This window comes from Dipodomys spectabilis, unplaced genomic scaffold (assembly GCF_019054845.1).
Source record: "Dipodomys spectabilis isolate Male_0828 unplaced genomic scaffold, ASM1905484v1 ptg000054l, whole genome shotgun sequence".
NCBI lineage: Eukaryota > Metazoa > Chordata > Mammalia > Rodentia > Heteromyidae > Dipodomys > Dipodomys spectabilis.
In genome coordinates, this window is record NW_024870731.1 from 28,377,532 (window position 1) to 28,394,692 (window position 17,161).

Below are 17,161 nucleotides of genomic sequence, written 5' to 3' on the forward strand. Positions count from 1 at the left end.
TTCTCACCTCTGTCAGTATAAATCACAACAGGAATTTAGTAGGAAAGCACTGGTTATGAGCTCATTCATTGGAGCAAGTGGGTTTCAGCTGTTAGATATTAGCTTACTTAGTCTCTTAGCAGCCTCCAGTGCTTCATTTGCAGTGTTTGCTACAAAGAATCTTTGGACTCTCACTCCATGCTCAGACATCAGCTTCTTGCTCTGGTATTCCTGAAGGTTCAGCCATCTTCTGGAGGTTAGTTGAATTGCCTAGAAAGAGGCAGGAATACTTATTAATAACAATAAAAGTAACAATCAACCTATATGGCAATTCTTATACGTACAATCAATAGGCAGTAAAATAGGTTATATGCCAATGAATAGGTTACAGGCCAAAAGGATCTAGATAAATTCTTTAATCAAAAATATTAAAACAACCATGCATATGCAAAATAATGTAGTAAAAAAATAAAATGCTAGTAAAAATGGACTAAGTTCTATAGTACAGCTAATAGGAACACACTAATGCAAATGTCCTAGTTTTAATGCTAGAATTAGAACTATATACTCTATATCTAAGATGCAAAGTGGTACATGGGGCTGTTACAGATTTATTTCAGCTGTCTATGAATCTCCAATTCTATACCAGAAATTATTTTGAAAATCTTATTACACAGTCTATAACTGCCCAGACCCCAAATAGTTAAAGCATGCAACATTACTTTAATCTGTGTCCGTACTATTAATCACTGCAAAGTATCTCTAGAAAACCATAACTCTGAGTTCACTAGGCCTCAGCCTAATCCACTTCTTTACAATAGTTTAGTAGATATACTAAAGTCTAATGATATCTTCTCTTTATTACACCAAAGGTTACTAAAATGATCTGAAAGATTCTCTGGCAATTGGACTAATTCTTAAACTATAACTTGCATATTATAGTAGTCCAATTTAAGTAGAGGTGGATATTTTCCAATATGTACTATCAATCACTTTTTGGTTTCTCTTGAAAGAATAGCCAAAATGCAGGACTATATAAGAAAATAAATTGCTGTTTTTGTTTTATCTAATAATATTAATATTTCCTAATGAATCAACAAACTATTTTTAAAGAAAAATAACAGGAAAAAAGTGAATACACTAGCCCAGTGCCGGTGGCTCACGCCCGTAATCTTATCTACTCAGGAAGCTGAGATCTAAGGATCATGGTTCAAAGCCAGCCCAGGCAGGAAAGTCCATGAGACTCTTATCTCCAATAAACCACTAGAAAACTGGAAGTGGCACTGTGTCTCAAACGGAGAGCGCTAGCCTTGAGCTGGAGTGCAGGACAGCGCCTAAGCCCAGAATTTCAGCCCCATGACTGACCCCCCCCCCAAAAAAAAGTGACTACACTAAGTTACACTTGCTTCCATCCGTAAATCATGATGCAAAGGAATTTGCAAGAGATAGGGTATTGGTACCATTAATGCACACTAAAACTTCAGTCTATATAACTGGATTACAAGACTATGGATAATCACCTTGTACCCACCCAGCAGCTTCATCAATTGTCTGTATGTATTCAATGGCAGTACCAGGTATACCATACATAGTACTGAGACCTCAGCACTTCGGGACTTAAGCTTGCAGGACCTTCAACATGCAACTGGTTTTCAAATCTCCAAGTTACAATGCACTCATGAGCTCTTTTGAACAAGGGATGAAAGAAGCTACAGAAACACAACTAGACTGAGTAAATCTTTTCTGCATTTTTAAGGATACCTCATTTAGCATACAGAAAATATGTACTTATGAAAATTCAACTTTTATATGAACAGGCCTATAAATAGGTCTTCCATCCATCCACATACATATATATGGTAATACCATATATATGATAACATATATATGGTATATAACAGATATATATACTATATAAATATGTATATATATGGTAATGGTGTTTTTATATGGAAGTTGATTGCAAAGATTTTTTAGATATAATACTAGGCCAAAAGTAAAGTACAAGACAAGCAATGCTCACATTACCTACAGTATTATTATTCATTAATTGGGGGGTTAGTTAGTTTTTTTAAGTCTTAATGAAATATTAATAACTTGAAAAACAAAATGTAATAAAAGAACATTCATAGGCTTAATGATGTAAGCAGCATGCCAAACAACATTCCAGAAAAACAGAAGTTTACAGTGTTACTAAAAAACCCTCCAATGAAAGAAAATATGAAAGGTTCTATGCATGCTACTATGTAAGATCACCTTTAAAAGGCAAATGGGAAGATCAATACATCAAGTCGGTGTTGATGTACCAATTCAAAGCCATTACCAAAGAAAAAAATATAATTTGAAAAACACATCTGAGAGAGACGAAACACAGCCACCCGTGTGGTCATGGTCAATTCCTTCTCATTAGAGCACTCTCTGTATTAATTTTAGATATGTTAATGTAATCTGCTGCAAACTAATTGCAATTGATCCAGAGACCAGCTTCATAGACCTATAATACATATTGACTGTTTCTACATTTCTCAAATGAAAGTCAGCTTAGAGTCTGTTGCTCTTAAATTGAAAAGAAAGACAATGGAGCCTAGTTCTTAAAGCCAGTGGTGACATCCATCCAATCATCCCACAACATAATCTCCTCTCATAGAATCATCACCTGTTTGCACTCAATCTAAAACTTGGAAGAGAAGGGTCACTGACTAGGTCTAAACTTCACTAAGCCAATGCTACTTATTAAGAATTTGTGCTCAATTTTTACTATAGCCAAGATATGGAATCAAACCAGATGCCCCTCAGTAGACAAATGGATCAAGATAATGTGATCATATACATAATGGAATTCTATGCTTCCATCAGAAAGAATATTATACCATTCATAAGGAAATGGAAAGACTTGAAAAAAATTATATTAAATGAAGCAAGCCAGACCCAAAGAAATATAGGTTGCATAGATTCCCTCATTTGTGGTCATTAGAATGTGCTTATAAATCTACAAATACACACAATGGATGGTAAAAGACAAAAAAATTACACTTGGATATGATAAACAGGACTCTAAACATTCACACAGTAAGACCAAAGGAGAATATTCTTAGGGAGGATCACAAAGGCTCAATAGCTATACGCATGTGATCATATATAATGATGTTTATCAAATGAACACAAAGAAATGGAAACAAGTTTTTGTTATTTTGCTTTTCGTTTTTGTTTTGGTCATTATTTTCTTTGTTGCTGTTTTTTATTTCTGTGCCTTTTGTCTTGTATGTAAGTTTATCTGGGAGATAAAGCTGGCCTGGTTTACTCTCCTAGGGCTCAAAGAAGATACCTGCTGGTGTCAATTTATGTAGCCTCCCCAACTACTCACTGTTAACAGCTCTAACAACCTGTTAGTAAAATTTTCCCCTTATTAAAATCTACTAAATGGTCTGGTAGAAAGTAAATTCTCTTGATTGTACCCTAATACACACAGTGCTTTCCAGAGCCTAATGGGGTCAGAAGAAAACTGCCCAGTCCCCACTTTTACTAGGGAGACTTTTGGATACTGAACAGCGAAGTTTCCCAGCCAGGTATAAAAAGTGCACTGGATTCTAACCACCTCACCTTATAACCAGAAACCTTGTGAAAGAGAGGAAGTGACTTGCCCAGGATCATCTAAGCAGAAGACAGAAGCTGAAACTTGGAATGATTCCTATTTTCTGTCTTTCCTTCATATTGGCTTGGGATAGGTAGGCTAGACTTAGCTCCCTTTATACTTGCAGAGTTACCTGTTCCTTGTTCTCTCCCCTTCTGCCTCTCTTTGATAGAGAAAGCATTTCCTTAGATAGAGAACGGGGAAATACAATTTAAAAGCAGCACATGAGGATTTAAGAGCCTATGGGATCTCAGGACCAGAGGCAGAAGAAAAAGAATGAAAAATAAGGGGAATGACAAAGAACCAACAGATAAAAAAAGACAATGACTAAGCGCACAAACATTCACAAAGAAACTCAAAGCACAAAATTAGACCGCTACCCAGAAAAATATGACAAGATCTAGAAATTACTCTTCGCCCCATGGTTTTAAAATTAGCAGTGTAGAGATGACTGAAACAGCACCACCGAGAAGGAAGGGGGGGTAGGGAATCAATAAAGGCAGTATAGAAAATTGTATGCCATTGAGCCAGGTGCCCCACAGAGGGAAAATCTGTGAGCAGCATCTCCCCACCCACTCTGTACCTAGTGCCTTCAGCAGGCTTTGGCCTAGAAGTCCTGCCTGAAAGGCAGTTTTAGAAATAAGGAAATCAGAAATTCAACAAACAGAAGGGCCATTATGTCAAAAGGAATAAAAACACTATTGGATGGGGGAAATGGAATAATGTTACCATCGCTGCTGAAGTTATGGTGATGCATGCTGTTTCATACAATTGCCCAGCTTCAGAACATACTCACACAAATACCTTCAAGAATAAATTAACAGCTCAACGTGGTAGCTCATACCTAAAATCCCAGCACTAGGAAGACTAAAACAGTGAGATCATGAGTTAGAACCCAGACAAAAGCCTAATTTAGTAACTTTTATGAAAAGACTTAGAAAGTTCACTTCTCCATGTGTCTCCCTCACAAAACAAGTGCAAGTTTTGCGAAGAACCTTGTATAATGTTGTTAATGATGGGGCTGGGAAGGTGGCTCAGTGGTAGAGCACTTGCCTTGCATGCTCAAGGCCCTGGGTTCGATTCCTCAGCACCACATAAGAAAAAAGCTGGAAGTGGCGCTGTGGCTCAAGTGGTAGAGCACTAGCCTTGAGCTGAAGAGCTGAGGGACAACGCCCAGTCCCAGAGTTCAGGCCCCACGACTGGACCCCCCCCCCCCAAAAAAAAAGAAAAAAAATGTTCTTAATGACAAATCAGCAAAACTAGCAATGATCAAAATGTCCACTACATAGGACACTGTCTACATAAACCATAACATGTTCGAATTACAGATGGTCCCAGAATTACAATGATTCCACTAACTAAATTCTTAGCTTGAAGATGGTAATACAACAACAACAAAAAAACCACCTTTGTTTTTCATTGTAGTAGTCAACAAATCGTAAGTACTTTATTATAAAATAGGCTTTATGTTAAAAATAAATGAACTTGCACAACTGTAAGTTAACATGTTGAAATCTACATTTATGTATGTACACTGAGGTAGGATTTTTTATATTTTCATTTTATAGTAAATGTATTGGAATGTGATTCCATGGTAAGTCAAGAAGTATCTGTAAAGGAAGAATTTTTAAGATCCGTGGTAGCACAGGATCACCCAGTTCCCTGTGTTCCCCCACATTTCTAAATTCTCTGTTGTTAGTACACCAGAACACCTAAAAAACACACACAACACTCCAGAATCCTTTCTGTGGCAATCTGAAAGCCACAAGTGGAGATGATGAAATAAAAAGGTTGAAGGTACCTCAGTTATTGAGTTACTACCATCGCCCAGAGGTCACCCTGTCTAAATTTTAATAAATGAAAAAATCAAGTTTTTGTGTACTGCTGGAATTCCAATTCAGAACCTCATGCTTGCTCAGCAGGAGCTCTCCAATTTGAGCGCCAGCCCTTTTCATTTTGGTTAGTTTTCAGCAAGGGTATTGCCATTTTTGCCCAGGCCTCAATCCTCCTACCTATACCTTCATCCCCCTAGTATCTGAGATCATGGATGTATATAACCACAGAGAAGTTGTTTGTTCATATGGGAAGTCCTGATAACTTTCTACTCAGGCTGGCACGAACCATGATCTTCTCTCTCTACCTCGCTGCAGACATAAGCCACCACAGTTAGTCCCAAAATAAATCTCTGGTGTATAAAATAGTGAAATCTTGGGAATCACTTGATGTGTGTGTGTGTGTGTGTGTGTGTGTGTGTGTGTGTGTGTGTGTGTGTGTGTGTTTCTCCCTAGAACTAAAGTCTAAACATACTAACACTATTCTCTAAAGCATATCCTCTATAAAGTTTCTGTTAAGAAAAACCAGTTATTACCAGGGTAACAACATATCCACGAAATAACATTTATACTTCAGACAAATATCCACACACAACGTAGCATTCTTTTATCTCCTCAGGATAAACATGAATAAATATGCAAGCAAGATGTTCTACTACCAATCAGCTGGCTGGAGTTTCGCTCTAAATGGATAGAAGCTGAGAGTAGATAAAAAGGGTGGTATGAATTTTGGGTGTTGGCTTTTTGTCAGATTTAGGCCCTTGAGTATCAAGCACTTGTAGGCTGGACTACCAGACCCCACATGCTTTCAGCTCTAGATCCTAAGAAATAGAAGTTAATGGCTCCAAGCTCTAAAAGCCAGAGAATTAAAGCTCTAGGCAGTTCAGAATAAAGAACTACAACTCTAGGCCTTGATGGTCAGTGGCCCAGTCCTCAGCAACCAGCAGCCAGGAATGAGCAGTGTTGAGGTTGTTCTCAAACCTTGGGACCCACTTCTGAATAGCAGCTACTGAGACAATTCTTGGGCCACAGGTATAAGAACCCTCAGTCTTAGTAGCTCCCCAGAACTCTTTCACAGACAAGGATGTCTATCTTCAGCACTTCTACCTTCCAGTCATGGCCGGCCACCTCTTCTCACCTTCTGCCATTCACTGAGCTGCCTCTGCTCCTTGCTCTCTGGGACTCTCAAACATTTCACTGCCACACCACTGCAGCTGCTGCTCAGCCTACTCTACCCAGCCACTAGGGAAGAAAAGACCCCCTGGGAGAAGCCTTTTATTTGGTTGGTCCTAATAGTGCCATGCCAGTGAGTACAAGAGAGTATCTCACCCCTAACTCCAAATACGTGAGAAACAATATAATAATGTAGCCAGAAGAGGGTGTGTGGTATGACTGTGGCATGCAAATGTGGTGATTGCACTGTGCAACAATCAGAGAATTACTTTAGTTTCAACATCAATCACAGTCAAATGTAGGTACAATCCTTCCATCTATCAATCACAAGACATTTTGCTGACTCACTGAAGGGAAGTATTCCTCCTTTCAACCTGACTAAAGACAGCCTCACAAGGTCCTGAGGCAGGGCTCCCCAGGAAGCTATAAGAAGGGCTCATCTCAAGTTCAAAGAGGCTTGTCTTGCCTGGAGTGAAGATTTCCCACACGAAGGCAGGCTGTGATGGGAAGCAGGAGTTACATCTTCAACAGCCTGGGGTTAAAGAAAGTGTCCCTGTGACAGTCCTCAGCTCAAGGAAGGGGGGTGGGGGGAGGGCGCTCTGTTGAGGGTCCAATAATTTCACTCAACAAAAACATCACAGGGTGCTTGCAGAAAGAATTCACAAGATTTAAAACACCATATTAACAGTGTTCAACAGTGTCTGTCTCCTGCCCCAATACCCTAGGAAGAATTAGAACCTCCTTAATTTGTCTGAAGTCTAGATTACAATCACCACTCTTGTTAGGAGGCAACAGTAAAGCTCAAAGGTCATCTTGACCCCTGTGCTCACTTGAAGGCACATACAAGAAACTGACTTACTAGAATAACACCAGGTGCCCAGGATTGCTTTGCTACGTCTGCAGTTTGTTTTACTTTCTACCAGTTGACCTTCTCTTGTTTTTACTGAAATTTTCCTTTTTTTTTGGATTATTGTAACCTTATGTTACCTCTTGACTTCTAATAGTATATATTAGGGAAAGTTAAAAATAAACGGTGCTGCAGTGTTGAGCTGCAGACCTCCCGACCCCATCCTTTTTCTTGTGTCTTTTTTTTCCTCATCCTTGCCCCCTAATTCAGGATTCCCTTTCGTTGCTGGCAGGCTCTGGCACACGCTATTACCAATAAACATGGGGGAGGAGGAAACCAAGAATGTGGCAATCTTAATGAACGATTATAACTTAATCTGTAATTTTTAAATGTTTTTAAAGAATGAACTCATTATTTGTACAATGAAAACCAATCTACTTTGTAACAAGTTTCAAACCTAGCATTTGACCCAACTAAGTTTCTCCAAACATGCCTAGAAAATAAAGAGCCTCAAGTAGTAGAGCGCTAGCCTTGAGCTGAAGAGCTGAGGAACAGCCCCCAGGCCCAGAGTTCAGGCCCCACGACCGGACCCAAAAAAAAAAAAGAAAAGAAAAGAAAGAGCCTGAAACATTATATATGACTTATTTATTCCGTATATATATGGATGGAAGAGTTGGGGGGGGAGCTGGAGTGTGGGGGCTTCATTTCCTGTCTCATTGAACCACCACTGTTCACATAAACTCTGCTGTTACATATGAAGAGGCTCTTAAACCTCATTTCTAGCTCTCAACAGCAATGACCACAGTGGAATACAAACAAGGAATTAGCTGTAAACACAGAGGAAAATATATTTCTTCTCATTACAGGCATAGTAAGGAAGGCAAATATACAGTAAACTGTAGCAGGCCAAAGTTAGGATGGGTCTGTGACACTTTAGTTTTGGCAATGTTGTTCTGTATGCAAATGAGTACCCATAAATCTACCTAGGTAACATTACCTGGATGAGGCTTCAAGTAAGTGTGTTGATGTCAATGAAAAGACATATACAACTCAATGTGTCTCAATATGAGTGTCGTAAAATAAAAGGCCTGCTTGCTTCAAACAGGCACTGATGAAGGAGCCACTTTAACTGTGCTGTTCTGTAAAAGAGATTAAGTGGAATCCTGATTGTAAGAGGAATAAGAAGAGTACTTTTCTGTTTAAGGCTTAAGGTAATGATGGCAGCATGTCATCTTTTCCTGCAGCAGGAAAACAAGAAAGCCCAACTAAAAGGAAAGAAACAATGCCAAATGGAGAAGAAAGATTTTAAGAAAAACATGGTGCCATGGTATATTTTACTAAGTTCCAAATAAAGTGCAGGGTCTTTACTTAGAGTCATCTAAGAAAATAAATCAAGTCTTTTGTTCAAAATGACTGTACTGGCCATTACTTCCATTTATATCCCATCCCTGCTTTGCATAATGTGAGGAAATTAAGTAACCAATTAATTAGTCCCATGTGACTAAGTCTTTAAACTGTAGAAGAGGTACAGAGGGATCCTACCTACCATAGGAACAAGAAAAATGGCACCTGAAATGACTTCCCTCTTTTATAAAAGGAAGGGTATTAGCAGGCCCATCTCCTCAAGAATATGAGGTTGTGAGGATTGACTGAGTTACAATGTATAAATCTATCACAATAAATACTCAAATATGTTAGCTGTGTAACAAGTAGATATTCTGGCAGTCTCCAGAATAGAGAATCATAGGTGAATGCATAAATTATGATAAAAAGCAAAGTACCCACAGCGCCCTGGTATTGATTCTAAATGCATGTGGGGAGGTATTTTTACACTCTAATTGTGGAGTCTTTATACCTGAATCACTCTACAATCACCAAGAGACAGAACAGTAATTTACAATATAAAGAACCAGAAAAGTCTCACATTATGCTACTCTGAGTAAATTCACTTTTCAACTTATTTGAGCTAGGATTTCTATCTCACAGAGGAGGAAGTCTGAAAGCCAAAGAGTTTAGTTACCTAACTTGTCCAAGGCTGTTCCACTAATTAAATAAGAGTCAAGTATTGAATCCAAGTCATCTAAAAACCCTTTGTGTTACAACATATATTGAACTACATATATGACGTAACAACACTGTTTTCCAATGAAGGACAAAAACTGAAGCAGCTGACAAATTGAAATTAATCATTAATCATTAATACTAAGGTACCTTAAGGTATTGATGGGGTGTGGTATTTTTATTAGAGTAGGTAACCGGAGAAGAAAAGGCTTTAAAGTTTCCTGATCAAGAGTACAAAGCTCTTCTTCATAGGAAATGAGACAAGAATCAGAGCCAGGATAGACTCACTCAGTTTACAATGCATCTTGACACACAGGAAGTCTGTCTGTCTAAGGCCTGAGGAAAAAGTCAGCAATGTCTGCTTAATAAAACAGTAAGACTGTCCTGTCAGAAAAGAACCGAAAGCTAAACTTTCAGACAACTCATAACAAGTTGCTATTTTATATTTCATTCCTCTTGGAGTTCCTTGATAAAGTCTTATATTAATTATTTTTACGAAACCAAGTACTAGCAAACATTCCTAAGTACCATGAAGTTCCAGAAAGTCATTTACATGCTACAACACTACCTCACTTTAATTCTACCAACAAGGAATGAGGCTGACCATTTGACAGATGAGCTAATCAAGGCTCAGAAAGGCTAAATGCCTGTTTGGGGCAAGGACTAGTTAAAGGCAGAGCCATATTTCAAATCAAGTGTGTTTGACTACAGAGCCTACGTCCTTCAATGAGTGATGGTGAACAGTCAGGTCCTAAGCCTTGAAGACAACTGGGCAGGAGAAAGGGTATGAGGAGGAGGCCCTGATGTAGAGATTTCACTGCAGGATGGAGAAGAGCTGTACTGAATACAAGAATGGAGAGAAGTCAAAACTCTCAATGAAAGAGGCTGATACACAGATTTCTCTAAATCAAAAATATTGAGATTCCCAATGACACTGCCTGGCTCTTCATCCTAGATTCAGCAGAAAAGCATTTTTTAAAAGCAACAGAGAAAATGTAAAATTCTTTGTAGTAAGGATAAATGCCCAAAGAAGTGTTCACTCCATAACTCTATGCTGATGCTCTGCTAAAGCCAGAAAAGGAGGGGGGAAAAAAATACAAGCTTGATAAGCATTAACATATTAGCACAACAGCAGAAACGAATGTGTAAAAGGTTCTAAAATTACAGAGCAGCATCCTTCCACAATTCCTGCCCGCTCCCTGCTAGAGAGTGTGTCAGTTTGACCATGCAGCAAAAGAAAATTATGTTAATTTTACATTGTCAACAGAAATAGGCTAGACTAGTTTGTAAACTAAAAAGAGAGAAAAAGAGAAAAAAACAATTTAAGGCAACATGAACATATACTGATATACTGGCATTTAACTCTGCTACAGTTATAATGTCACCACCACAGAAATCTTGGGAAAGTTTAATCCCATTGTGAAGTATTAAGAGATTGACCAGGCAGGACCTTTAAGAAGTAATTAATCACTGAATGGATTAATCCACTCACAGATCAGTGGATTAGTGGGTTATCTCCAGAGTGGCACTGCTGTAAACACCAGTGTGGCTCTGTCTCTTGGATAGAGCACTCTCACCACGTGATGTCCTGCACTGCTTGATACTGCAAAGTTCCCATGTGCTCTGGTGTGGATAACTATCAGTTCTCTACCATCACTGGCCCAGGAGGAGAGACAAGGAAGAAAGACAAGGGCACATAAACGGTGAGTGTAATTAAGAGAATGGGAAGTGCTACACACAAATTACATGCACCAACTTCAAACTGTCATTTTCTTCAAGGAAATGTCATCCATGCCAAGACCTAAGGAAAGAAAGGTAGTAGATACATGAAGACACTGCAAGGACAAAGCATAAGAGGCTATTAGAATGTTCCACAGCTCAGAGAGATGAGCCAGGGAAGCTCCAAACTGGGGAAGGATAATAATAAGCATAGAAAAGTGTGCAGAGTACAGACCATTAGACAGATACACACAAATATTTGACAATGTTAGTTCCTGTGAATGTGGTGAATATTATGTGCTTGCCAGTAATAAAAACTCATTTCTTTAGAAATAAAATCTTAAGGATATTTTTTGCCCAAACTGGCCTTTGTATTATACTTAATTATTGACATTTCTGGACATCATCCCACCACATCAGAGCTGCTGGGTCTTTGATCGTATAACCTTCTTCCATTATTTATTTAATCTCAGCAGGCAATAGCAAACTTCCCTGCTATAGCACCATCCAGCTACAATGGCCTGTAGCTGGCTTCTCCCTCAGGAGAAAACAGAAGGCTTCCTTTGAATTAAAAGACACCCTGTAGAAATAACAAAACAGAGGAAATATAAACTAAGGATCAATATGATATGGCATATCCAATGAAATACTGCAAAGTGATTCAAATGAGTGAAACTGCTCTTCAGATGTGTCACTTCAGACATATTTTTCCTGAGTAAAACATATAGAGGGGAAACAATACATGGCAGAACAAAAGGAATAAAGACATAATAACATGGGCATTCCACACGAAGGAAAATTTTATTAAACCATCTTACAAAAGCATACACACACATATATGCATATATATACTTATCTGCACATCTGTATCTATACCATTTTCACACTCACTTAAGGGAGTCTGTCCTCCAAGAATGAGCTCTATGCAAAGTGTTTCACAAATTTATAACTGTGCAGTGACACAACAGCTATGGACTCACTCTTTAATGTACAAAGGGGTGAGAGATCTTATGCAGCCATTAATTGCTTAGCTGATCATATGAAACATTTACACTTGGCATCACAGCAGATCATTATTAGATATGTTTCTTTAACCACACTCCCTAAACAGACCAGTGTATGACCAACAGAATGTTTTTCAAGATTTCTATCTCCAAAGAACTTCTGACACAGAATACGTTGTCTGCTTACATGAGTGCAAGAGAACTCCCAACCCTCCAGGATTGCTGGAAAGATGCAAATATATGTGAAGCCAGGAAGTACCTAATGCACATTCTCCATTGCCACCGTGATGGAGCAAGTGCCATCTTTGTGCTTCAGACATTGCTCCTTCACAAAGTCCTGCTTCCTTCCTCCATCTTCCTCAGTTCCCAATTTGCTAGTCCTAGATGACTCCCTAAAGTCCTTTCCAATAAATTCAGCTTCAACTTTGCAAGGTGCAGACTATTTCAATCTTCCCACTGCTTCTCCTTCTAACAATCTAATAGTGCTTAATGGTTTAGGGTACATTTGAGTTTAATAAGATTCTCTGATAGCAATAGACTACTCATGCTTCTGTATAGCAGCAGTTTTGGCCAACCTAACTAACTCAATCTCAAAGGCTCACCTGTCACACTGGCATGTGGAGAATGACTTGGAGAGGAGTAAATGAGCAACCTTGGCTAGGAAAATTCTTGAGATCATCTCTCTGACATTTTGAATGTTCCCTGTGCAGAATAGTAATTGGTGTCTCCCAGGTTTAAAGTCCACTAGTTATGTTTAGAAAGAAAGACATTTCACTCATTAGTGAGTAACATATTACTGCAAATGAAAACCATTCTTAGAATCTTTTCTTTTTAAGAACATTGTAGAGAACACCTTTTTCTTTTCCAATTTCCATATGAGATCCCAATTTATAAGAGAAATTACAATCTCAGGGAATAAATTCCATTATTCTCCTGAACATTCCACATCAACTATACTAGTTATAAAAGAAAACCATATATTCAATCTTTCAATCCACATCTTGGTATAGTAATTTTAGTTTCCTTAACCAGTGAGGGAAGGAAAAGAATAACCTAAATCTTTATCCATAAGTGAAACCATAAAAGGCAAATTCTAGCCAAGCTTTCAGAAAACTAGCCAATGTGAAAAGAAAACTTCAAAGTAATCCCTGAAAAGAAACTTTATTCTACAGTGTAGAACATATGACATGTGTTGTCTTCCAGAACACCTGAAAGAATGCTGCTGTGTGCTTGACAGATCACTATAAGGACAGAGACCTCAGAAAAGTATACACAGAAAAAGCAACCTGAGAAAATCTGGCACTTAACATCTAAGCAGCAAACCAACCAAAAGTCTAATCATATGATACTCCTTGTTAATTGGATGGGGGAGGGGGAAAGATAATGAGTACAAAAACCTAAGAAATGCCAAGAAAGCTTAATCCTAATGATTTCATTTCAGGAAAAACTAGTGAAGTGCTACATAGCATTATTACAACTCAACAACTGATTCAAAATAAAAACAAAAAGAGAATAGGAGGTATAAAAGAGCAAAATATGACATAATGATTAGTGACATCATGGCACGTTTCAGGAGTTTCTTTCTGAGAAATGGGCTTAAGGGGGTGGTGGTATCATCTGAGCATGCTTTGTCATTGTGGAACTTGTGTTCAGATATGACAACCACTATGGTGGTGTTGAGAGGTGGGACCCACAAGTTACCGACGCCTTTCTCAGAAGAATGAGTTTTCAGTGACAGCAGGCTGTTACCAACTCACTGGTGGCTGCTGCAAGGACCTCAGTTAATCCCCAGAACACATACAGCAGCGAGGCAGGGAGGGACAGAGAAATACAGAATGAGGCTATCCTCCTCAGCCAAGAGGATATAGTAGAAGTAGTTCGGATTAAATTTTAAGGTTGGGTACCCAGGAAGCACAGAACGGGAGAAGGCCCAAGGGGAGTATGCCCAAGAGATGAAGCAGTGCCCCAGAGGACATCTGATGCCTAGGAAAAAGGCCAGCGTCTAGTACATACCATGCAACTACACCACCAACCAGGAGCTGCCCCTCCACCAAGCACGGATGGTAGAATGGTGAACAATGGAGTCCCAGCAACACGTACAAGAGAAACAGAAAACCAGCACCAAGTAGAAGTTCATGGAGGACATAGCACAAAACATTTTTCTAAGTATAACATAATCAGAGAGATGTGAAAGGATGCTCTATTTACTGGAGAAAACAAAATCTGAAACTTTAAAACAAAATGATGGAAAAGGAACAGACTGAACACAGAAGGAATGTAACCATAAAACAAATGAGTCAGCCATAAATTGGAAAAAAACAGAGGTCCAGGGTCAAGTATTTGGGAAATATTATAGTGTGGTGAACTCAAGTTTTATTATATTCACTTAGAGGTTTTCAAAGACACATATTAAAGGTTCTGAGTAGTGCAACCTTTAAAACCTACTTAATGATATTTCCACAGTTACCCCAAACCAATTTTTAGTTAGTATCTACTTTAGCACCCCTATGGGATTAGACTCTGCTTCAAGGAAATGTCATAAACTGTTGAAGGCATGGTTCAGGTGTCAGAGCACTTGTATAGCACTCACAAGGCCCTCGGTTCTAACACGGTCAAGAAAGGGCAGAGGGGATACTCAAGAAATATCATACAGTGCAAAAAGGTAAATACATGACTAACTGTAAAACTATATGGAACAAATAGGAAGTGTTTCACTCTTGCATGGAAAAGGTTCTATATACTTGATTATTTATGCTTAGTTTCTCATCTGATCTATACAACCTCTTTTGTATTCAATGCATTTGATCAAAGGAAAGAGGAAGAGGGTCAAACCCAGGCCTTACCAATGATGCCAATTATTAAATTCTTTTTCCTAAGTTCCACAGATGCTCATTTCTGTGTAGAAACATTAAAAATCATGTTCTCCTTTGTCATCTAACTTCACATTAAGTGTCTGTCTACTTCAGGGAGACTGAAATGCTGGTGATGGAGAAGTTCCTGCTCTTGTGGTATGTCTGACATTCACTCAACAGATCCTACGCCACAGTTTTGCCCCTGGCAGGAGCAGCTGGTTTCAAGAGCACTAGGTTCTGACACAGAGATCCTGCTAGCCCTTCTACAACGAGCAGTCTGTCTTCCCTCCTCCAAGATGAAGGGGTAGAACCTGAATGTCCCATCAAACCTTCTAAGTACAGGAGATCCCACTTTTAAACTATCTGAAAATCCACCAAGAGCAGCAGCATCATAAACTTAGATACAACTGAAAGTGTACATAATGACAAAAGATGCCCTATCATTCTGGAAATGCCTAGGGTTTTTAGAAGTCTGTGCTAGAAATCTGGTTCAAATACACACACACACACACACACACACACACAGAGTATGTGTGTATATACATATATTGTTTACATATGTGTGCCACACATGATGTGTGGGAAAGTAAGCTTAAATACAGTATTCTCTTATCCTGCTCTCGGCCCATTCTTATCTTGCCTCTCTAAAAACACAAAAATCATATAATTCAGCTATGTACTACACGCACATTGTACTTATTTAAAAAAGGATCTAAGAGTATGTATTACAAATACATAAGGCACTACACTCTACTTACTATGCAGAAATGAAATTGAGTTTATGAAAGAAATCATTCCTAAATTAACCATTCTACATACTTCAAAAGAAATGTTAAAACAAATTCTAATTGCACTGTATTGCTTATACTATTTGTAAGAAATATAAAGCCCTTAATCACAAACACCTTAAGAACAGAATGAATAAAAAATCATTTAAACTGTAGACTCTGGTGGTTCTATTATATAGAAAGATAAAATACTGATGGCCAAGATTATTAACCATAAAAAGCAATACATTTCTTTTCTTTGGAAAAACCATTAAACGAAAAGATATTTACATTACTCCTACAAGCACTTAGTATGAACTCCCAGTGTAGTATAAATGCCTTGCTTAAATGTAGTTTTACAGAAGACCAAAGTTCAAGATAAATGGCCAAATCTTCAGCTGAATATCAGCAAATATAAAAAATATACAGAACATTATGCCATGCTCCCCCAATCTGACCATGTCAGACATCACTAACGAATCCCCTCCTTTCTCCCAACAAATGACCTCAGCCTCAGCATCCTCATCACACATTATTCCACATGGAGATGAACAGGACTTGACACACCAGGAGAAGTTTTGCCTATAATACTCTCTCAATCATCCCTTCTGAGTCCTACATCAGCAGAATCTATTGTAACAATTACATCTACCCACTTAGGTATTAGATGTGGTTGCTTTTTCAACAATGGAAGAGTTAAGCATTATCAACAGAGATTTAGAGACAAAAAACTAAAATATCTACTCTCTGGTCCTTTAAGAAAAAGTGTGCAGAACTCTTGTCTATATAGAACATAAAGAGTTGGAAAGAAACTGACAGTCTAGGGAAACAGCAGCCCAGCACTGAGTCCCAAGGAGCACTTTCTACCTCAATAGCTACATACAGTCAAGCAGCCTCCTGGGGCACATGTGCAAAGACTTGTGGTTCATTAAATAAAGCAGCCTATGGGTTTTGATCAGCATCTATAACTCACTCATCAGAAAATCCTGTGGCCTAGATCACAGATGAAGATGGTGAAAGTGGGAACAGAACCAAAAGGAATCAGGAGAGGAAGATTCTGGTTATATTATTTACCAACTCAGCAAAGCAGCCCATTGAATTCCCAATCATCATGGAATTCTATGACAGGAGACATAGAATAAAAAGTTCAACCAGGAGCTATCGAATCCAAGTTTGCTTGCTTGTTTACCATTTTTATTGGCACACATTGACAGTATAAGCTTTCAAGGCGATCAGATCATTCCATACCTGTGTACTTTAAGCAAGTTCACAGTTCTATAATATTCCCTTAGATTC

General features: G+C 38.5%; 1 protein-coding gene across 1 annotated transcript in view; it reads right to left on the reverse strand.

Annotated features, from left to right (window-relative positions):
• Suclg2 (succinate-CoA ligase GDP-forming subunit beta) overlaps positions 1-17,161 on the reverse strand; it is a 247,512-nt gene that overhangs the window by 191,698 nt on the left and 38,653 nt on the right. The window contains exon 2 of the mRNA XM_042679846.1: positions 108-249. Coding sequence (XP_042535780.1) covers positions 108-249 — 142 coding nt within the window. The remainder of the gene's footprint in view (positions 1-107; positions 250-17,161) is intronic.